The sequence below is a fragment of the Xenopus tropicalis genome, chromosome 7, assembly GCF_000004195.4.
Source record: "Xenopus tropicalis strain Nigerian chromosome 7, UCB_Xtro_10.0, whole genome shotgun sequence".
Classification (NCBI taxonomy): Eukaryota; Metazoa; Chordata; class Amphibia; order Anura; family Pipidae; genus Xenopus; species Xenopus tropicalis.
Window position 1 is genome coordinate 1,853,541 of NC_030683.2, and position 23,947 is coordinate 1,877,487.

General features: G+C 52.3%; 1 protein-coding gene across 1 annotated transcript in view; it reads right to left on the reverse strand.

Annotated features, from left to right (window-relative positions):
• Positions 1 to 23,947, reverse strand: part of sorcs3 (sortilin-related VPS10 domain containing receptor 3) — a 225,124-nt gene that overhangs the window by 8,329 nt on the left and 192,848 nt on the right. Inside the window, exons 18-22 of the mRNA XM_031905700.1 lie at positions 21,237 to 21,408; positions 10,961 to 11,147; positions 9,328 to 9,461; positions 5,203 to 5,326; positions 2,334 to 2,446 (exon numbers count right to left, since the gene is read on the reverse strand). Coding sequence (XP_031761560.1) covers positions 2,334 to 2,446; positions 5,203 to 5,326; positions 9,328 to 9,461; positions 10,961 to 11,147; positions 21,237 to 21,408 — 730 coding nt within the window. The remainder of the gene's footprint in view (positions 1 to 2,333; positions 2,447 to 5,202; positions 5,327 to 9,327; positions 9,462 to 10,960; positions 11,148 to 21,236; positions 21,409 to 23,947) is intronic.

Below are 23,947 nucleotides of genomic sequence, written 5' to 3' on the forward strand. Positions count from 1 at the left end.
CATCCAGCCTCACTGTAAGAAAGATACCAAGCCTTGATGTAGGGAATTGCCCAGTTCTGAATAGATATCAAGTCTCACTTGGATTTCAATGGCTGAGTAGACACCAAACCTGACTGTGAGGAACATCCTGGTGCTGAAGAGACATCAGGTCTCATTATGTGAAACAGCTGAAGCTCAGGAGACATCTTTTCTCACTGTGTGGAACTGTAGAGTTGTGAATAGTCATGAAACTTCAATCTAAGGAACTTTCATGGCTTTTTAGACATCAAGTCTCAATGAGACCAACTGCCCAGCATTGAAGAGACATCAAGTCTCCATGAAAGGAACAGTTTGTGGTTTAATAGACATCAAGTCTGGCTGTGAGAAGCTTCCATGGCTAAATAGATAGATGTGAAACCTCAAAGTGAGGAACTGCCCCGTGATGAATAGAATGGGGCTCTCACTGTAAGCAACTGGACAAGTAGTAGGAAAATGGGCAACAATGGAAAATATCATCAGTATTTCCAACTTCAATAGTTTATCAACCTTTGACTTCTGCAGAAATGTTTCATTTTTAAGGTGGCCATACAACGGTCCCTTGAACAGATTCAGCAGCTTGTAGGGGCAACAATGACGGAACTGCCCGACCGACATCTGGCCTGAAATTGAGCAGATATCGATTGGGCAGCTTGATGTGGTCCCCGAACTGACTGTGCCCATTACAGTCGTTATAATTCGATCGTTTGGCCCCAGGGCCAAATGACTGAATTAGCCTTAATTCCCCCAATATCGCCCATCTGTAGGTGGGGATATCAGGAGAAGATCCGCTCGCTTGGTGATCTTGTGTATGGCCACCTTAATACAAATTTGAGGCAGATTTCAGCCTTCAGCCTCACTATTTTACTTAGGGAACCTCAATATCAGCCCAGACCTTGTGACCTCCCATTGTTATTAATGTGTTGTTATCATCATCATCACCATCATCACCACCATCATCGTCATCACCACCACCATCATCATCATCACCACCATCAAATCATCACCATCATCATCGTCACCATCATCATCATCACCACCATCATCACCATCATCGTAGGAGGACAAGGATCTTCTTTTGAGCAAAATAGGATGAGTTACTGATTTTCTAACTGCCGATCGGCAATTGTATTGAAGCCATTAAACTGCCATTGATATAATGGGACTTTTGGAAGAATTGAATAAAAAACAAAATAAGATTATACAGAGTTTAATGAGCCTCAGAGATCTCCCAAAACGCGACTGTAGCGGCGCTGCCTGGGATCTCCGGGCCAATCTCAGGGGCCCGACTGGGCGCAATGGGGGAAGACTAGTGAATCTGTTTCCATAGCCGACGCGGATCCCAGGACGCCGTACGGTGACACCGTTTCATTAGCCGATACAGACTGATGTCTTATTAAATTACTCCTGACGTCCCCATTATAACCCGGCGAGTCAATCACAGTTTATCATGAGTCGGAGAGGCCCAAAATGAATTAATAATGATTAGCCACTTACTGGAGGCTTCGGCGGGACTCCCCTGCTGAGAGAGTGCACTAAGTGGCCTATTTATATTGACGGCAGGAGTGCGCGCTGTCTCCCCGGCACAGGGACGGCAAAGGGAGAGCCGAGTAGGAGACTGCGGGGAGTGGGCTCTCAATGCGCCGGCGCTTTAGAACCTGAACCTTCATTAAACCCCCGGCTTAATTATTATTATTATTATTAACGTGTGTTCGGTTGGTTTTATACATTGAACATACAGAGTTAGATACAAAGCAACCAATAACTGATACAAAAGGTGAAGAGGGCCCTGGCCAAAGGAGCTTACAATCTATAACAGGGGTGGGCAAACTTTTTGGCTTAGGGGCCACATTGACTTACAGACGGGCCAGGGTTACGCCCTTGGTTATGGCGGGCCGGATTAAAAAGACCAACGGGCCGTAGTTTGCCCACCCCTGCTCTATAAGGATATGTGTGTGTGTATGTATACGTGTGTGTATGGGGGGGGTATTTAGCCTGAAGCACTTACCCCCAGGTGACCCAGTGAGACGGGGGGTGGGGGGTAATTCTGGGGCTCATGAAAGGCTTTTGCCTACTGATCTCCTGACTTTCTATCCCCTGACATTTCCCATCATTCCTATTGATTTTATTATTTTAACCCCTTGCGGGCAGGCAGCTTTGTGATGAATAATAGAAGCCAAAATGTTCCTTAAGGCCAAGACGTCAACTTTCCTTTCATCGTCCCCTAAATCCCATTGCCCCCCACTGTCTCCCTCCCTTTGATCTCTGCGCCCCCCCCCGTGCCCGCCCCCGGTGCCCCCATCGTTACTGACACCCACCTGTATGAGGGCCCGCGTAATGAGCCGGCTGATGTCTTGGCGCCACTCGGGGATGTCGGGATTGTGATAGTCCAGGTTGGGGGAGAACGACAGCAGCTGAGACTGAAAATATTCTGGGGGGGGGAGAGATACAAAAACACCAGTCAGAATCAAATGAATTCCTGGGACCCCCCAGAATCCAAGGGGGGATTAATGGTAAACATTAGATATAAAGATACTATGGGGGGTTATACTGCCCCCCCCCCCATATTTCTGGGCACATTGTTATTATCCCACCGAGCTCAGAGACAGTCAGGCTGGATAAAAGCTGATTTTCCTATTGATTCATGGAGGGAATACCCCCCCCCGGGGGCAGCGAGGGGCTCATCAGCGCAGCTTTCCCACTCTGCAGTTTACTTATTAGAACAAATACTCATTAGCCGGCCCATGGGGCAGCGTTGGGCGCCCGGACTCGCTGACCAGTTGGCTAATGATCTGACAAACAAGCTCTGGCTGTTAAGGGGCCCCGCACACCGCACAGACCGCAGTGGCGCTTGTTTGATGCACGACCTGCACCGCAGCGGCCAATGGGAAGCGGCGCCAATTTCTGTGCTTGGGTAATGGGCATTATGGGTAATTATCTCTGCCTGGCGTTGCATCTCTATCAGCCCCTCGTTAGTCTCTCCCCCCGGTGTCTGTACTGGGTCCTATTTACAGAGAAACTAGAGTTGTGTATATATGTCCCTGGTTGCCAAGGTAATTTGGACCCTAGCAACCAGATAGTTGCGGAAATTCCGAATGGGAGAGCTGCTGAAGGAAAAGCTAAGTCATTATAATTGACCAATTGCAAATTGTATCATAAGGGGAAACATTTATTCTTTTGCCCTTTCTTGGACCTGTCTAATGTATCTGCCGGCCCAGCTCCCCCCAGCAATCCTTATACTTGAATTCCTCTCATTTTAGGGTTTGAATTTAATTCATCTCAGAAGTCTCTGTCCCCCCCCCCCGGCGCCTTCCCAGACAGACTAGGAGTTGTACATCAGCCCCGCAGCTCCCAGGCTGCCCACAGGGAGATAGATCAGGTCGGGCACCGGGGAATACAAATACACAGAGAGGTGCCCGGGGAGGGGGGATGGCACCGGCTCTATATCACACTGGCAAAGCCATTACTATTTCATTCTCTGGGTGATATCCCTGCGCTGCTGCCTCTACTCACACCCGTAACTAATGGCTTCCACTCATAGTAATTTAGGCCCCAGGCAGGAAGGACTGTCTCTGGTGGGGCCCTGATATTAATCATTACTCTCATCATCTGCCCCCCAGCCTGCCCTCCTGCCCCACTGACCTGCTATACCCTATAAGCAACATACAGTACTTATAATTAGGCTGAATAAAGGCTCACAATGAGATGATACAGGCTAATACTCCCTGAGGGGCTTTTATCCCTACACCTACAGGCCCCCACCTTCCCTAATATACAAGTCCCAGTCCCTTCCCAGAGGCTATTATCCCCCCACTGCTACTATAGGCACCATCTCTCCCTACTATACCTGCTATCCCCCAGCCCCAGTCCCTTCCCAGAGGCTATTATCCCCCCACTGCTACTATAGGCACCATCTCTCCCTACTATACCTGCTATCCCACAGCCCCAGTCCCTTCCCAGAGGCTATTATCCCCCCACTGCTACTATAGGCACCATCTCTCCCTACTATACCTGCTATCCCACAGCCCCAGTCCCTTCCCAGAGGCTATTATCCCCCACTGCTACTATAGGCACCATCTCTCCCTACTATACCTGCTATCCCACAGCCCCAGTCCCTTCCCAGAGGCTATTATCCCCCCACTGCTACTATAGGCACCATCTCTCCTACTATACCTGCTATCCCACAGCCCCAGTCCCTTCCCAGAGGCTATTATCCCCCCACTGCTACTATAGGCACCATCTCTCCCTACTATACCTGCTATCCCACAGCCCCAGTCCCTTCCCAGAGGCTATTATCCCCCACTGTTACTATAGGCACCATCTCTCCCTACTATACCTGCTATCCCACAGCCCCAGTCCCTTCCCAGAGGCTATTATCCCCCCACTGTTACTATAGGCACCATCTCTCCCTACTATACCTGCTATCCCACAGCCCCAGTCCCTTCCCAGAGGCTATTATCCCCACTGCTACTATAGGCACCATCTCTCCCTACTATACCTGCTATCCCACAGCCCCAGTCCCTTCCCAGAGGCTATTATCCCCCCACTGCTACTATAGGCACCATCTCTCCCTACTATACCTGCTATCCCACAGCCCCAGTCCCTTCCCAGAGGCTATTATCCCCACTGCTACTATAGGCACCATCTCTCCTACTATACCTGCTATCCCACAGCCCCAGTCCCTTCCCAGAGGCTATTATCCCCCCACTGCTACTATAGGCACCATCTCTCCCTACTATACCTGCTATCCCACAGCCCCAGTCCCTTCCCAGAGGCTATTATCCCCCCACTGTTACTATAGGCACCATCTCTCCCTACTATACCTGCTATCCCACAGCCCCAGTCCCTTCCAGAGGCTATTATCCCCCACTGCTACTATAGGCACCATCTCTCCCTACTATACCTGCTATCCCACAGCCCCAGTCCCTTCCCAGAGGCTATTATCCCCCCACTGCTACTATAGGCACCATCTCTCCCTACTATACCTGCTATCCCACAGCCCCAGTCCCTTCCCAGAGGCTATTATCCCCCCACTGCTACTATAGGCACCATCTCTCCCTACTATACCTGCTATCCCACAGCCCCAGTCCCTTCCCAGAGGCTATTATCCCCCCACTGCTACTATAGGCACCATCTCTCCCTACTATACCTGCTATCTGTAAGTAAAGCCGTAGGGCCCACACTCACCATGGACAGCGATCTCCTTAGTATCCTGGATGAGGGTGCCCCCAGACGACACTTGCACGGTGATGGTATTTATCCCCTCGGAATTAAACATGAATGAGATGCTGTTCTCCAAGGTGATGAGCGGCTGGAAAGACAAAGAAAGTGTCACCTTTTCATGTTCATCCAAGAATCAAGTCATTAAACGAGACCATTAAGCGGAAGCCGCTGAGCGTCGGCCATAATAAATGATTGACCCCCACTTTGCCGCAGTATCGGCTTCAGTTCTTGTTCTTTATAATTATCCGTCTCTCTCTGTTCCCATCAAAGAGCAACTTTATGTTTAATCAGGAAAACTAGGAATTGGCATTGGCTCTGGGTCAGACTCATAGACACATACAACTAAGGCTCACTCACACTCACACTCACGGGAGTGGGACCGTTATCCCCTAATGACACGGGGTGAGTGTGCCAGTTATTCCCAGAAGCCTTTGCTCTGAAACCCAACTGTGCCGGTGCTGAGCAACCAAAGCCCAGTGTGTAGAATGTGAGCTCTTGCGCCTCCTGGATGCATTCCGATTGGGCGCAGGAGACAGATTTCTTTCCCAGGATGCCCCATTCCTACTGTAGAAGTGAGCAATAAGGACTGTGCCATAAAGTGACTGATATATTTACATTTCATCATTTATCCCGGCTGGGAGCCAGCCATTCCCATATGAAGGGATATTTATGACACTGCAAGGCTAATGTGAATTTGCAGCCATTAATCTGCCTTGTTCCGCTGTTACAAAGTGTGTTCCCCGCATACAATCCGACTCCATCTCATGTTAAACATTGCCGGTGCCGGGATATTGATAGTTTCTATGCTACGGAGGAAGTTAAGTGCCTGGTAATGTATGAAAAATGGCCGAGGCTTCCTGCGGCGTTACTGGGGCGGGTACAGCTGAGCTGGCACATCAGAGCCACACTGCCAACATTGCCAACTGCTCCGCATCAATATTCCCTGAATGGCACCCATAGTGCCAACTGCACCCAATCCCCTGGCTGGCCAGCGCAGCACCCGTAGTGCCAAGTGCACCCAATCCCCTGGCTGGCCAGCGCAGCACCCGTAGTGCCAACTGCACCCAATCCCCTGGCTGGCCAGCGCAGCACCCGTAGTGCCAACTGCACCCAATCCCCTGGCTGGACAGCGCAGCACCCGTAGTGCCAACTGCACCCAATCCCCTGGCTGGACAGCGCAGCACCCGTAGTGCCAACTGCACCCAATCCCCAGGCTGGGCCAGAATGGCACCCGTACCGCCAACTGCACCCAATTCCCAGGCTGGGCCAGCACAGCACCCGTACCACCAATTGCACCCAATTCCCAGGCTGGGCCAGCGCAGCACCCATAGCGCCAACGGCACCCAATTCCCAGGCTTGGCCAGTGCAGCACCCATAGCGCCAACGGCACCCAATCCCCAGGCTGGGCCAGCGCGGCGTCCGTAGCGCCAATGGCACCCAATCCCCAGGCTGGGCCAGCGCAGCACCCGTAGCGCAAACTGCACCCAATTCCCAGGCTTGGCCAGCGCGGCGCCCGTAGCGCCAACGGCACCCAATCCCCAGGCTGGGCCAGCGCGGCGCCCGTAGCGCCAACGGCACCCAATCCCCAGGCTGGGCCAGAATGGCACCAATTGCACCCACAGGCTCGAGGCTCCTCATCAGCAAATCAGCCGCCTCCGATTCACTCACACATTAACCTTAGGGAGAAAACAAGTTGTGCACAAGTCTCCACCCCCTTTCTGCATATGCAAAACAGCATGTTTAGGGCCCTGTAGAGACAAACGTGGCTCCTATGTTTCCTGCTGGCGCCCCCTATAGGGTCAGTGTCAGGGAACATCCCTATGGGATATCATTAGCCCCTGTGCCTGTGCCCCCGCTGTCACTGAGTTTATAGTGCCGACCCCCCCAGTGATATTATATATATATATATATATCTGGGCCAGAAGACTTTTATAGACACTTTATTATTTTCCCATATATATTTTGTTCCCAAGCTGTCTCTTTGTTTCCCTGTCTCTCTTTCTCACTGTCGCACCGTGTCTCAGTCTCACTGCATTTGTTTCTTTCAGCCTCACTGTGTCTGTCTCACTGTCTCTGATGTCTCCTCTCTTTGTGTCTGTCTCAATGTTTCTCTGTTTCATTTTCTATTTCTCTCTGTCTCACCATCTCTCTGATGTCCCCTGTGTCTCTGCCTCTCACTCTCTCCGTCTGACTCTGCCTGTCTCTATCTTAGAGTCTCTCTGTCCCTCTTTGTCTGTCTCTGTCTGCCTGTCTCTGACTGTCTGTCTCTCTGTCTGACTCTGACTGTCTCTCTGTCTGTCTATCTCTGACTGTCTCTCAGTATGTCTGTCTCTGACTGTCTCTCTGCCTGTCTCTGACTGTGTGTCTCTCTGTCTGACTGTCTCTCTTTCTTTCTCTGACTGTCTGTCTGTCTCTGAATGTTTGTCTTTGAGTGTCTCTGTCTGTCTCTGACTGTCTCTCTGTCCATCTCTGTAGGTCTGTATTTGACTGTCTCTCTGTCTGTCTCCGATCTGTTTGTCTCTTAATGTGTCTCTGTCTGTCTCTGACCGTGTCTTTGTCTGTCTCTGACTGTCTGTCTTTGCCTGTCTCTGACTGTCTGTCTCTGTCTATCTGTCTGTGACTGTCTCTCTGTCTGTCTGTGACTGTCTCTCTGTCTGTGACTGTCTCTCTGTCTGTGACTGTGTTTTTGTCTGTCTCTGTCTGTCTCTGAATGTCTCCCTGTCTCTGTCTGTCTCTCTGTCTGTGACTGTCTCTCTGTCTGTGACTGTCTCTCAGTCTGTGACTGTCTCTCTCTGTCTCTCTCTCTGTGACTGTCTCTCTGTCTGTGACTGTCTCTCTGCCTGTGACTGTCTCTCTGCCTGTGAATATCTCTCAGTCTGTGACTGTCTCTCTCTGTCTCTCTCTCTGTGACTGTCTCTCTGCCTGTGACTGTCTCTCTGCCTGTGACTGTCTCTCTGCCTGTGACTGTCTCTCAGTCTGTGACTGTCTCTCTGTCTCTGTGACTGTCTCTCTGTCTGTGACTGTGTTTTTGTCTGTCTCTGAATGTCTCCCTGTCTCTGTCTGTCTCTCTGTCTGTGACTGTCTCTCTGCCTGTGACTGTCTCTCAGTCTGTGACTGTCTCTCTCTGTCTCTCTCTCTGTGACTGTCTCTCTGTCTGTGACTGTCTCTCTGTCTGTGACTGTGTTTTTGTCTGTCTCTGAATGTCTCCCTGTCTCTGTCTGTCTCTCTGTCTGTGACTGTCTCTCTGCCTGTGACTGTCTCTCTGCCTGTGACTGTCTCTCTGCCTGTGACTGTCTCTCTGCCTGTGACTGTCTCTCAGTCTGTGACTGTCTCTCTCTGTCTTTCTGTGACTGTCTCTCTGCCTGTCTCTCGGTGCCGGGGCTGCAGTCTTTATCTGGGGATCAGAGGCGGCAGAAGAGACTGCAATGTGGCAGATAGAGGAACAATCACATTGTAAGTCAGGAATGAAAATGATCTGATGTAACGATCTCTTTCCCGACGTCCTTCCCCATTATCAGAGCTGAGAGTCATTTCATGTGGATCCTGAGAGACCCCCCCTCCCCCCGGCCGAGCGTTTGATTCTCTCCATAATGTTATTTTTGTTTGATTCCTGCTCCCCCCCTTCCCTGCGTTACATTCCCCTCCCTCCGCCAATATCTGATTTAACCAGAAACCCCCCCATTTCCTACAGCGGCGAATCCCCCGCAAAACCCCAATAATCGCTGCGCGGAGAACACAATGCGGAGCCTTCAGTCTGGGTTTAAATAACCAATGAGGGGCGAGCGGCCCGACGCCTGATTAACATGTCGTTAAATAATTATGTTAACAAACGAGGCGCCCGGGGGGCCCCGGGGGGGACGGAACCTTACGAGACAGGGGCTTGTTAACAGCAGAACGCACGGAACGTTTCTTGTGTCGGAATAATCATATCAATTACTGACCCATAATAACCACTCGCTCTCAGCCGACTGGCGACTCAGTGCCCCCCCAATACATAGCCCAGGTGGGGGGCACCCAATGGCTTTACAGAACAAACAGCAGAGAACAAAGACACCCCCCAAATAAAGTAGAAGTGCAACAAGAACTTACCTTGGTGCTGTTCCCGATCCACCAGAAGTGAGTGAGGGTCCCGGAATGCGAGGGCCACACAACGGCGCTGGCATTGGCCTCCTTATTCCTGATGGCCACAAAGGGGACCCTGAGGTGCACATATTCCAGGGGGCCTAGGGGCACATAGAGGGGGGGCACTTTATTCACACCCAGTGAACCCATCCTCCGCCACTCACTCACCCTGCATTTCTGCTTCATCATCAATTACATTGGATTTTTTGAGGGAAACTATTGATACATTTTCAAATAAAATGAGAATATGAACTTTCTTCTTCTCATCAATATGTTCAGGAAACATTAACTGATTTATTTATTCTGCCCAACTGCGAGTTTAACCCTCATTCAATGCTGATCTATAGGATGGATCCATAATCTGTACAATTTAAAGAAAAAGGGGGAGGAGAGTAGGAAAGAGGGATGGGCTAATGGGAGTGGCCTAACAGAAAGAGGAGGAGAGTAAAAAAGAATAAGTGAGCAAGAGGAGTGGCTGACTAATGGGTGTGACTAACAGAAGGAGGAGGAGGAGAGTACAAAAGAATAAGCAAGCAAGAGGAGTGGCTAACTACTGGGTGTGACTAAAAGAAGGAGGAGCAGAGTAAGAAAGAGGGAGGGACTAAAGATAATGGTGAGGAGAATACATAAGAGGGAGTGACAAAATAAAAGGAGGGGCACACAAAAAGAAAGTGACCAACAGAAGGAGGAGGAAAGGTGAAAAGAGGGAGTGGCTCAATGAAGTAAGGGTTCAATAAAAAAGAGAGAGGGAGTGGTCAACAGGAGGAAGAGAGCAGAAAAGGGAGGGACTAAGAAAAGGAGCAAAGAGAGAGTACAAAAGAGGGAGTGGCTAACAGGAGTGGCTACCAGAAGGAGGAGTAGTGTAAAAAGGGGATGGACTAACATGGAGGTGGAAAGAAGAAAAGTAGGAGGGACTAACAGGAATGGCGGAGGAAAGAGCATAGAGGCGGAGCATAAAGAAGATGAAGGAAAGGAGGAGTCAGAGCCTCCCCAAAATCCTTTATACAAATCCTGTTCTTTGATGTTTCATAATGAGCGATTTTCCCCTTGAGATAAAGCAAATTCTAGGTTATACTTCCCCTTGGCCAGTGAGACGCCCCCTCCCAGGCTCCGCCCCCACCCAATCCGATTTGCACCTTTGTTATGTGGGAAATTTCACAAAAGAAGCCATGGAAGAAGCGTCGAGTAAACAGCGAGCTGGTCGATAAAATGAAATAATCCCCGTAAATGGGCCGGCGATTGGCGGCTAACGGCTCCCTTTGTAGCTAATGGGCCAAGGTGAAGCCAAGAGCAGTAACGGCTTTAATAACAGGTTGTTAACTGCGGCCATGATTGATTCGCCGGGAATTATTACCGTTATAAAGTTTCAGGGCACATTCCATCCTTCATTCGGTAACAATAAACGGGATACGTTGCTCATCTCCACCCGCGTTACCTTGGTACCAACACCGGCCAATTGAGTTAACCCATAAAGAGCAGGTGTAAGGCTAATGGGAGCCATCACCCAACAAACCCAACTGCCCCAAGACGTGCCCCTTGCCCTTTGCGTGAAACACTGTGCCAACCCCCTAGGGCGGCCGATGATATACAGTCTCCTTACTCGTCACGTGAAGGTAGAGGATGGAGCTGTCGATGCCAATGCTGTTCTCAGCATAAGCCGTGACCTGGTAGATCCCCGTGTTCTTGTACACGTGCCGTATGCCGTCCTCTATCTTGCTGAAGTTGGAGTAGGAGACGGCACTGCCATCGCCAAAGTCCAGTTGGATGTTTATTCTTTGCAAGTCGCCCTACAAAAAGGGAGAGATTAGAAGAAACAGAATTATTTTGTGGGGGGTTTTGACTTAGAAGCCTAGTTGGATAGCCTAGAAGCCTAGTTAGATAGCTTAGAAGCCTAGTTAGATAGCTTAGAAGCCTAATAAGATAGCCTAGAAGCCTAGTTAGATAGCTTAAAAGCCTAATAAGATAGCCTAGAAGCCTAGTTAGATAGCCAAGAAGCCTAGTAAGATAGCTTAGAAGCCTAGTTAGATAGCCTAGAAGCCTAGTTAGATAGCCTAGAAGCCTAGTTAGATAGCCAAGAAGCCTAGTAAGATAGCCTAGAAGCCTAGTTAGATAGCCTAGAAGCCTAGTTAGATAGCCCAGAAGCCTAATAAGATAGCCTAGAAGCCTAGTTAGATAGCCAAGAAGCCTAGTAAGATAGCTTAGAAGCCTAGTTAGATAGCCTAGAAGCCTAGTTAGATAGCCTAGAAGCCTAGTTAGATAGCCCAGAAGCCTAATAAGATAGCCTAGAAGCCTAGTTAGATAGCCAAGAAGCCTAGTAAGATAGCTTAGAAGCCTAGTTAGATAGCCTAGAAGCCTAGTTAGATAGCCTAGGAGCCTAGTTAGATAGCCTAGAAGCCTAGCAGATAGCCTAGAAGCCTAGTTGGATAGCCTAGAAGCCAAGTTAGATAGCCTAGAAGCCTAGTAAGATAGCCTAGAAGCCTAGTTAGATAGCCTAGAAGCCTAGTAAGATAGCCTAGGAGCCTAGTTAGATAGCCTAGAAGCCTAGTAAGATAGCCTAGAAGCCTAGTTAGATAGCCTAGAAGCCTAGTAAGATAGCCTAGAAGCCTTGGGCTCAACATTAGGTAGAGGGCTACTCTACAAGGTACATGGCAAGCTTAGTATGGGCCCCAATGGGCACTACCACTGCAGACGGTTTGCTGGATCCACTGCCACAAGAATATGCCAAGAAAATGCAATGTAATTTGGTGGTAGAACGGTACCTGCTGTAGGGTAAGAGGCCAAGACACCCCCTGCTACCCAACCCATCGCTCTTAGTGAGTACAGACCTGTTATCCTTTTTCCCTTATTTAAATGGTCTAAGCCAGGGGCCCCCAAACTTTCTTACTCATGAACCACAGTCAGATGTAAAAAGACTTGGAGAGCATTACAAGCACCATTAATGTTTATGTGATTGGCTATTAGGGGCCTCTATGCAGCCTATCAGCTTACAGGGGCTTTATTTAGTGGTAAATCTTGTTTTTATTCAACCAAAACTTGCCCCCAAGTCAGGAATTGCACTGAGAGCAACATCCAAGGGGTTGGGGAGCGACATGTGAGCCACTTATTGGGGATCACTGGTCTAAGCCATGACCAGTTGGAAGGCTACAAACCCAGTGAGGTCGGGGTCATTCCCAGCAAGGTACAAGCTCAATGATATACAGTTTCCTGGGGGCAAAGGATGGAGAGAGAACGGCCCTGGCCAGGAAGCCCTAAAGTTGCCCCAGAGACACTGGTTAGGGATCACTGGTCTAAGCCATGACCAGTTGGAAGGCTACAAACCCAGTGAGGTGTGGGTCATTCCCAGCAAGGTACAAGCTCAATGATATACAGTCTCCTGGGGGCAGAGGGTGGAGAGAGAACGGCCCTGGCCAGGAAGCCCTGAAGTTGCCCTATTGTGGTTCTTCTATCTCCCCAGCCATCGGCCAGTGATCATCACAGGGGCAATTGGTTCAGTTCCAGGTAGGGGCTCTTCTGAACTCCACGTGAATCTGCCCTGCACTTTCTCTATAAAGCAATGATGTCACGACGAGCTGGGAAAAGTCAATTTACCCGGTCACGTTAAAAGGCAGAGTCGGAGTTAAAGCGCACGAGTAATTTGAGGGAATTATTTTTATAGCAACTTTTATCACCAGGTTTCTCCACTCCGAGTCATATAGCGCGTTTCAAAAGGCCAAGGGGGCTTAGCCGTCTTATTGATTGTCCGCAAGATGGAAGGATCCATTAAAGGTCACAGAGAGTCTAAATTAGAAGCCATTTATCAGATCCCGGGGCCGCGCCGGAGTGTCAGGCGTCTGAGAGAAGCAAACAAAGGGCGTCAATGGGGGCACCGGGGGTCTCCAAGTGACTGCAATGGCCAATAGACAGCTGTAGGGGGGGTGATGGGAGTCGTAGACCAACAAGGGGGAGTCTCAGGTTGATCTTCCTTCATTTTTATGTAGTGTCCCCCAGCCCCCCAAGCTGTTGCTAATCAATAACTCCCATGCTCCTTTGCTGTAGCTCAACATCTCACGCCCCCAGATTGCTCTTTCCCAGAACCACAGACCACCGGGCCCTAAGGGGGAGCCCCATTACGTGAAGCTGATAAATGAGCCCCAAAGTCTCTCTTCCTTGAAGACAAAAGAAGCACAGCTGCATTCAATCGTATACGAAGTACTAAGACCTTATCTAAAGGTTAGCTTCCCCTTTAAGTAAGCCTAAGGGAGGGTTAAGCACTCAATATACTGGTTGGTGAATGACGAAACCAGAAGGATAGTTACTTGTTGAACGTATTTATAACTATGTGATCTATTATCTAGAACGCTTGGGCCTTTGGGTTTTCTAGAAAAGGGGTCCCAGTTAGATAGTCTAGAAGCCTAGTTAGATAGCCTAGAAGCCTAGTTAGATAGCCTAGAAGCCTAGTTAGATAGCCTAGAAGCCTAGTTAGATAGCCTAGAAGCCTAGTAGATAGCCTAGAAGTCTAGTTAGATAGCCTAGAAGCCTAGTTAGATAGCCTAGGAGCCTAGTTAGATAGCCTAGAAGCCTAGTTAGATAGCCTAGAAGCCTAGTTAGATAGCCTAGAAGCCTAGTTAGATAGCCTAGAAGCCTAGTTAGATAGCCTAGGAGCCTAGTTAGATAGCCTAGAAGCCTAGTTAGATAGCCTAAAAGCCTAGTTAGATAGCCTAGAAAACATTTAAACATTACACAAGCCCCAAGTATGCCGTTCCCACAAGACAGGCCGGTGGCTCGGCTCATTCGGGGCTCATTCTGGGCTCATTTTGGGCTCATTCTGGGCTCATTCGGGGCTCATTCTGGGCTCATTCGGGGCTCATTCGGGGCTCATTCTGGGCTCATTCGGGGCTCATTCGGGGCTCATTCTGGGCTCATTCTGGGCTCATTCTAGGCTCATTCAGGCTCATTCTGAGCTCATTCTGGGCTCATTCTGGGCTCATTCGGGCCTCGCTGGATATGAAATATTGAAAGAGATTCCCTCTCGTCAGACAATGGCCCCATCTCTGGGCTTATGAATATAAATGAGAGTGGAAATGAGCTTGTGGGACAGATAAGCGGCTGCTGCTTCCCGGATCTGCTCACGGGGCCCGAGATTTGCACCGTGTCCGACACTCTCCGGGGCTGTTACTGAGGGGCCCCAGTTTCAGTGATGCGCAGTATTCATGAGCACAATGACTGAACCTGCTGATCATGTGACTGAGGGTAGGGGTAGGAATTAGGAAAAGGGCCCCAACCAAGTCATGTCTCAGACCAATAAGGTTGCAGTGAAAATATAAATCATCAGCCCTACGAGTGCATCTTCCCCTTCCCTAACCCTCATTCCTCCCCACCTCGGCCTTTTCCTTCCCCTTGATGCCTCTTCTTCCTTCTCCTGTCACTTCTTCTCTGATTTCTTCTTCCCTCCAACTCATTCATGTCCCAAATCTATTTGGCCCTTCCGCCTCCTCATCCCTCTGTTCCTGATAAACATCCTCTTTGCCTCCTTATTCCCTATGTTTGTGCCTCTTCCCTTCTCTTCCCTGATCTCTGAGTCCTCTCTTCTACCTTCTTCAGTGTCCACGTTATAACTCCCCCTCCAATCTAATTCCTCCTCCAGTCTAACTCCACCCCCAATCTAACTCCACCCCCAATCTAATTCCTACTCCAGTCTAACTCCACCTCTAATGCAACTCCGCTTCGTTTCTCCATAAACTCCATGCCTTCTCCACTTCCTCCTTCCTACCCACTCTCTTCCTGATCTCCAACTCTTTCTCCTACTTCTTCTCCAGTCTGTCTTCTTTCCTGCCTTCTCCTTACTCACCCCCAGTCTCTATGTGGGTAGGGAAAGGAGGTTCGGGGAGTAGAGAGACAAATGGGGGGAGAGGGGAAATATAGAAGGGGGGAGAAGAGGGAGGATGGGGGGGAGTAAGGCCAAACAGTTGGGGGGGGGAATAGAAAAGGAAGGAGAGGGGATGAGAGACAGAAGGAGAGAGGGGAAGGGAAAGGGGGTTCGGGGAGTAGAGAGACAAATGGGGGGAGAGGGGAAATATAGAAGGGGGGAGAAGAGGGAGGATGGGGGGGAGTAAGGCCAAACAGTTGGGGGGGGGGAATAGAAAAGGAAAGGAGAGGGGATGAGAGACAGAAGGAGAGAGGGGAAGGGAAAGGGGGTTCGGGAGAAGAGAGACAAATGGGGGGAGAGGGGAACTATAGAAGGGGGGAGAAGAGGGAGGATGGGGGGGAGTAAGGCCAAACAGTTGGGGGGGGGGGAATAGAAAAGGAAAGGAGAGGGGATGAGAGACAGAAGGAGAGAGGGGAAGGGAAAGGGGGTTCGGGGGAGAAGAGAGACAAATGGGGGGAGGAGGGGGAACCATATAGAAGGGGGGAGAAAGAGGGAGGATGGGGGGGAGTAAGGCCAAACAGTTGGGGGGGGGGGGAATAGAAAAGGAAAGGAGAGGGGATGAGAGACAGAAGGAGAAGGGGAAGGGAAAGGGGGTTCGGGGAGAAGAGAGACATTACATTTACATTTATTTATAAAGCGCCAAATATCCCGCAGCGCTGTACAATAAGTGGGTTACATACATTGGACATACAGAAGTAACATATAAAGCAATCAGAACGATACAGGAGGGGAAGAGAGCCCTGCCCCAAAGAGCTTACACTCTACAAAGGAGTAACATATAAAGCAATCAGTAACCGATACAGGAGGGGAAGAGATCCCTGCCCCAAAAGAGCTTAACAATCTACAGGAGTACATATAAAGCAATCATAACCGATACAAAGAGGTGAAGAGCCCTGCCCAAAAGAGCTTACAACTCTACAAGGAGTAACATATAAAAGCAATCAGTAACCGATACAGGAGGGGAAGAGAGCCCTGCCCAAAAAGAGCTTACATCTACAAGGAGTAACATATAAAGCAATCAGTACCGATACATGGAGGGAAGAGAGCCCTGCCCTCAAAGAGCTTACACTCTACAAAGGAGTAACATATAAGCAATCAATAACCGGATACACAGAGGTGAAGAGAGCCCTGCCCCAAAGAGCTTACACTCTACAAGGAGTAACATATAAAGCAATCAGTAACCGATACAAGAGGGGAAGAGAGCCCTGCCCAAAAGAGCTTACAATCTACAAGGAGTAACATATAAAGCAATCAGTAACCGATACAGAGGGGAAGAGAGCCCTGCCCCAAAGAGCTTACACTCTACAAGGAGTAACATATAAAGCAATCAATAACCGATACAAGAGGTGAAGAGAGCCCTGCCCCAAAGAGCTTACACTCTACAAGGAGTAACATATAAAGCAATCAGTAACCGATACAGGAGGGGAAGAGGGCCCTGCCCAAAAGAGCTTACACTCTACAAGGAGTAACATATAAAGCAATCAGTAACCGATACAGGAGGGGAAGGGAGCCCTGCCCCAAAGAGCTTAACACTCTACAAGGAGTAACATATAAAGCAATCAGTAACCGATACAGGAGGGGAAGAGGGCCCTGCCCAAAAGAGCTTACACTCTACAAGGAGTAACATATAAAGCAATCAGTAACCGATACAGGAGGGGAAGGGAGCCCTGCCCAAAAGAGCTTACACTCTACAAGGAGAAAGGGTTGAGACACAAGGTGTGGAGACAGATGGAGACAGAAGGAGGGGAGAGACAGGGGGTGAGGAAGAGACAGGGGTGAGGGAGAGACAGGGGGGTGAGGGAGAGACAGGGGGGTGAAGGGAGAGACAGGCAGTTGAGGGAGAGACAGGGGGTGAGAGAGAGACAGGGGGGTGAGGGAGAGACAGGGGGTGAGGAGAGACAGGCAGTTGAGGGAGAGACAGGGGTGAGGGAGAGACAGGGGGGTGAGGGAGAGACAGGGGGGTGAGGGAGAGGACAGGGGTGAGGGAGAGACAGGTGGGTGAGGGAGAGACAGGGGGTGAGGGAGAGACAGGGGGGTGAGGGAGAGACAGGGGGGTGAGGAGAGACAGGGGGGTGAGGGAGAGACAGGGGGGTGAGGGAGAGACAGGGGGTGAGGGAGAGACAGGGGGGTGAGGGAGAGACAGGGGGTGAGGGAGAGACAGGCAGGTGAGGGAGAGACAGGGGGGAGGAAGACAGGGGGGTGAGGGAGAGACAGGGGGTGAGGGAGAGACAAGGGGGGTGAAGGGAGAGACAGGGGGAGGAAGACAGGGGTGAGGGAGAGACAGGGGGGTGAGGGAGAGACAGGGGGGTGAGGGAGAGACAGGGGGGTGAGGGAGAGACAGGGGGGTGAGGGAGAGACAGGGGGGTGAGGGAGAGACAGGGGGGTGAGGGAGAGACAGGGGGTGAGGGAGAGACAGGGGGTGAGGGAGAGACAGGGGGTGAGGGAGAGACAGGGGGTGAGGGAGAGACAGGGGGGTGAGGGAGAGACAGGCGGGTGAGGGAGAGACAGGTGGTGAGGGAGAGACAGGGGGGTGAGGGAGAGACAGGCGGGTGAGGGAGAGACAGGCGGGTGAGGGAGAGACAGGCGGGTGAGGGAGAGACAGGCGGGTGAGGGAGAGACAGGGGGTGAGGGAGAGACAGGCGGGTGAGGGAGAGACAGGCGGGTGAGGGAGAGACAGGCGGGTGAGGGAGAGACAGGGGGGTGAGGGAGAGACAGGGGGGTGAGGGAGAGACAGGGGGGTGAGGGAGAGACAGGTGGGTGAGGGAGAGACAGGGGGGTGAGGGAGAGACAGGGGGGTGAGGGAGAGACAGGGGGGTGAGGGAGAGACAGGGGGGTGAGGGAGAGACAGGGGGGTGAGGGAGAGACAGGGGGGTGAGGGAGAGACAGGCGGGTGATGGAGAGACAGGGGGGTGAGGGAGAGACAGGCGGGTGAGGGAGAGACAGGCGGGTGAGGGAGAGACAGGGGGGTGAGGGAGAGACAGGGGGGTGAGGGAGAGACAGGGGGGTGAGGGAGAGACAGGCGGGTGAGGGAGAGACAGGGGGGTGAGGGAGAGACAGGGGGGTGAGGGAGAGACAGGCGGGTGAGGGAGAGACAGGGGGGTGAGGGAGAGACAGGCGGGTGAGGGAGAGACAGGCGGGTGAGGGAGAGACAGGCGGGTGAGGGGAGAGACAGGGGTGGGAAAGGGGGTGAGGGAGAGACAGGGGGTGAGGGAGAGACAGGGGGTGAGGGAGAGACAGGTGGGTGAGGGAGAGACAGGGGGTGAGGGAAGACAGGGGGGTGAGGAGAGACAGGGGTGAGGAGAGACAGGGGGGTGAGGGAGAGACAGGCGGGTGATGGAGAGACAGGGGGGTGAGGGAGAGACAGGGGGTGAGGGAGAGACAGGCGGGTGAGGGAGAGACAGGGGGTGAGGGAGAGACAGGGGGTGAGGGAGACAGGGGGTGGGGAGAGACAGGGGGTGAGGAGAGACAGGCGGGTGAGGGAGAGACAGGCGGGTGAGGGAGAGACAGGGGGGTGAGGGAGAGACAGGCGGGTGAGGGAGAGACAGGGCGGGTGAGGGAGAGACAGGCGGGTGAGGGAGAGACAGGCGGGTGAGGGAGAGACAGGTGGGTGAGGGAGAGACAGGCGGGTGAGGGAGAGACAGGTGGGTGAGGGAGAGACAGGGGGGTGAGGGAGAGACAGGCGGGTGAGGGAGAGACAGGCGGGTGAGGGAGACGGCGGGTGAGGGAGAGACAGGGGGTGAGGGAGAGACAGGGGGTGAGGGAGAGACAGGGGGTGAGGGAGAGACAGGTGGGTGAGGGAGAGACAGGGGGTGAGGGAGAGACAGGCGGGTGAGGGAGAGACAGGCGGGTGAGGGAGAGACAGGGGGTGAGGGAGAGACAGGCGGGTGAGGGAGAGACAGGCGGGTGAGGGAGAGACAGGCGGGTGAGGGAGAGACAGGCGAGTGAGGGAGAGACAGGGGGGTGAGGGAGAGACAGGCGGGTGAGGGAGAGACAGGCGGGTGAGGGAGAGACAGGTGGGTGAGGGAGAGACAGGGGGGGTGAGGGAGAGACAGGGGGGTGAGGAGAGACATGTGGGTGAGGGAGAGACAGGCGGGTGAGGGAGAGACATGTGGGTGAGGGAGAGACAGGCGGGTGAGGGAGAGACAGGGGGGTGAGGGAGAGACAGGGGGGTGAGGGAGAGACATGTGGGTGAGGGAGAGACAGGCGGGTGAGGGAGAGACAGGGGGGTGAGGAGAGACAGGCGGGTGAGGGAGAGACAGGTGGGTGAGGGAGAGACAGGCGGGTGAGGGAGAGACAGGTTGGTGAGAGAGAGACAGGCGGGTAAGGGAGAGACAGGCAGCTGATTAGAGAGAACACACACATTTCTGATTGGGATTTACATTCTCAGACGCTGAAGGTACAAATTGCTTTTCTGCAATTATTTCTGCCTCTCGCTATAAGATCCTATAGGATTAACCCCGCAGACTCTCCGGGGCCCGTTATTACTGAGCGCCCTGAATGACATTGGACATTTTCCTTCTGATTTCAGAGATGTCTCCGTCCCCTTACGCCGCTCAGGGGCCCAGGGAAACGCTCGGCACGTCGGCCCTGTGTAATGATCCGTTATTTATGGGGGGGGCGCCCGGGGCAGTCGGGGCAATATACACCCCCCCCCCCCGCTGAATTATTTATGTCACAATGAATGTGTAGTAACGAAGCCGGGGTTCATTTAGCTGCTGAGCCTTAGTTAGTAGCATATTCATAATATTTAAAGGGGAACTAAGCTCCCTAGTGACTCTTTGCTCCCCCCATAGCTCTCCTGTCAATCCCTTTGGATGTTATTATAGGGAAGGTGTGACCAGTGGGTGCTGTGACCTGGGGGTGCTGTGACCAGTGGGTGCTGTGACCTGGGGGTGCTGTGACCAGTGGGTGCTGTGACCTGTGGGTGCTGTGACCTGTGGGTGCTGTGACCTGTGGGTGCTGTGACCTGGGGTGCTGTGACCTGGGGGTGCTGTGACCTGGGGGTGCTGTGACCAGTGGGTGCTGTGACCTGGGGGTGCTGTGACCTGTGGGTGCTGTGACCAGTGGGTGCTGTGACCTGTGGGTGCTGTGCCCTGTGACCAGTGGGTGCTGTGAGCAGTGGGTGATGTGACCAGTGGGTGCCGTGAGCAGTGGGTGCTGTGACCTGTAGGTGCTGTGAGCAGTGGGTGCTGTGACCTTTGGGTGCTTTGAGCAGTGGGTGCTGTGAGCAGTGGGTGCTGTGACCTGTGGGTGCTATGAGCAGTGGGTGCTGTGACCTCTGGGTGCTGTGAGCAGTGGGTGCTGTGAGCAGTGGGTGCTGTGACCTGTGGGTGCTATGAGCAGTGGGTGCTGTGACCTGTGGGTGCTATGAGCAGTGGGTGCTGTGACCTGTGGGTGCTATGAGCAGTGGGTGCTGTGACCTGTGGGTGCTATGAGCAGTGGGTGCTGTGACCTCTGGGTGCTGTGAGCAGTGGGTGCTGTGACCTCTGGGTGCCTAATGCAGAGCTGCCATTAGACCTTCTCTACCCAACGTACGTAGCTCCTTGTGGGACCATCCAGTAAGAACATTTTAGTCTTTGGGGTGTTCCATAGTAATGAGACCCCCCTGGCAGCACTTTAATGGCACGACAGTTTAGCGCAAGTGACTGCTCTATGAGATTCTGACAGCTGACAAAGGAGACCCTCTCTGTTATTCTGCCGGGGGTAGAAGTGGGGGCACCCAGCTAAGGCAAAGTAAGAACCTCACTGTTTGTTATGATGTCTCTCGGGGGGAGTGCGGGATGTCTCCTTTATTCCAGATAGGGGGGGTCTCTTATTCTGGTTATTGGGGTTCAGTCTGTATTGGGGGGTTAGGAGACGTCATTCTAACAACGATGGATTCAGAAAGCGCCGATAATGGATCATTCCAGGCTCGTTACTGATTGGATAAAAAGAAAATGAAATACCGGGAGAATCAAGGGGTTCGACCCACCTCTTCCAAATGCACCAGGAATGTCACGTTCTGCCCCTGCTGAGCCCCCAGTTTCCCATCGGTGGTAACAAGGTGCAGCCCTTGGGGGGCTTTGCCCAAACACTGCTGGGGTTTGGCCGAGTACTGGTCCCGCAGGCCGTCGGTGCAGTTGTTGGACACGATCCTGCGGTACCTACAGAACACGGAGGCCCAATTACTGCTCCTCATAAACACAAACACAGTCATTATCATAATTAACGGATCCCTGACTCATCGGCGGCCAAAGTGACCCCAGACCCCCCATTATCTCCGGGGGCCATTAGCCCCGTCACAGGTAGGAACATCGGCCATTTGTTCCATTCTACAGAAAATTACACTTAATAGCCATTAAATAACGTTACAAAGGTTCCATTAGATTGTGGTGCAGTAATATCAGTACTCGGATCAGAGAGTCCAAATCAGCAGCAAACAGAACCGGCGCCGCCCAGACCCACTCAACTGGCACTGAAGGGAGAACTCAGGGAAGTTTGTGCCAAAGAGAGAAATGGTCCGAGTGCAACAGGGGAGAAATGTGAGCGCGGAGACAGAGAGAGAGACAGAGAGAGAGAGAGAGAGAGAGAGAGACAGAGTGAGAGAGAGAGGGGGAGAGAGGAAAAGTGAGTATGAGAGAGAGAGGATAAAAGTGGGTGCAAAAGAGAGAGAGGAGAGAAGTTGTTGAAGAAAGAGAGAGAGACAAGGCAATTGGGTGCAAGAGAGAAAGGGAGATGTGGGTGCGAGAGAGAGAGAGAGAGAGAGAGGAGAAAAGTGGGTGCAAGAGAGAGAGAGAGAGAGGAGAAAAGTGGGTGCAAGAGAGAGAGAGAGAGAGAGAGAGGAGAAAAGTGGGTGCAAGAGAGAGAGAGAGAGAGAGGAGAAAAGTGGGTGCAAGAGAGAGAGAGAGAGAGAGAGGAGAAAAGTGGGTGCAAGAGAGAGAGAGAGAGAGGAGAAAAGTGGGTGCAAGTGAGAGAGAGAGAGGAGAAAAGTAGGTGCAAGAGAGAGAGAGAGAGAGAGAGGTGAATAAAGGAGCAGGTAAGTGGGTGTCTATAACCAATGGGTGCAGAGGAGAAGAGAAGGAGGTTAGTGGGTGGGTTGGAAGTGTATGACTGGGGGAGTCTGTTTCTGGGGGTCGGGAAGTCCGTGGGGGCAAGTAGGGGTATAGAGGGCTGGGGTAGGAGCGATGTGCTGAGGGGATGTAGGGGATTGGGAGACATATACGTGGGTGTAGGGAACAGGGTGGGGGGATAGGCTGCTTTAGGGTGGGGGGATAGGCTGCTATAGGGTGGGGGGTAGGGGCTGCTATAGGGTGGGGGATAGGCTGCTATAGGGTGGGGGGTAGGGGCTGCTATAGGGTGGGGGATAGGCTGCTATAGGGTGGGGGGATAGGCTGCTATAGGGTGGGGGGATAGGCTGCTATAGGGTGGGGGGTAGGGGCTGCTATAGGGTGGGGGGATAGGCTGCTATAGGGTGGGGGGTAGGGGCTGCTATAGGGTGGGGGGATAGGCTGCTATAGGGTGGGGGGATAGGCTGCTATAGGGTGGGGGGATAGGCTTCTATAGGGTGGGGCGATAGGCTTCTACAGGGTGGGGGGATAGGCTTCTATAGGGTGGGGGGATAGGCTGCTATAGGGTGGGGGGGATAGGCTTCTATAGGGTGGGGGGATAGGCTGCTATAGGGTGGGGATAGGCTGCTATAGGGTGGGGGATAGCTTCTATAGGGTGGGGGGATAGGCTGCTATAGGGTGGGGGGATTGGCTGCTATAGGGTGGGGGATAGGCTGCTATAGGGTGGGGGGATAGGCTTCTATAGGGTGGGGGGATAGGCTGCTATAGGGGTGGGGGATTGGCTGCTAAAGGGTGGGGGGGTAGGGGCTGCAGGAGTGACAGTAGTAGGTGGAAGGGTAAGAAGGGAACTGGGTGTAGAATGAGGCTACATTTGCCCCACAAGGCGAGGGCCCCCCACTTTTGCACTCCTTTCCCTAAAATGAATGAAATATGAATATCTATAAAATAAGGGATTTTATTGGCTTAGAGCCAGCAGGGCATTGGGGTGCAGGGGGTTAATTGGCACCCGGTGACTCCTGAGTATCCCCCCTCCCCCATGTACTTCCCTTAAAGGGCCAGTATCAGAAAACACAAGGCTATAAATGAATGAGTGGAACCAAACAGAGAAACAAGGGGTCAAATTATGTGGATTCTTCATTCAATTTACATACTCGTTACCAACAATAGTTTTATAGCTGATGAATTTCAGCCCCAACCAGTTCTGCCCATTGGCCGGAGTTTGCCCTTATGGCCGGAGTTTGCCCTCATGGCCGGAGTTTGCCCAATGGCCGGAGTTTGCCCAATGGCCGGAGTTTGCCCAATGGCCGGAGTTTGCCCTTATGGCCGGAGTTTGCCCAATGGCCGGAGTTTGCCCAATGGCCGGAGTTTGCCCAATGGCCGGAGTTTGCCCTTATGGCCGGAGTTTGCCCAATGGGCCGGAGTTTGCCCAATGGCCGGAGTTTGCCCTTATGGCCGGAGTTTGCCCAATGGCCGGAGTTTGCCCAATGGCCGGAGTTTGCCCTTATGGCCGGAGTTTGCCCAATGGCCGGAGTTTGCCCTTATGGCCGGAGTTTGCCCTTATGGCCGGAGTTTGCCCAATGGCCGGAGTTTGCCCAATGGCCGGAGTTTGCCCTTATGGCCGGAGTTTGCCCTTATG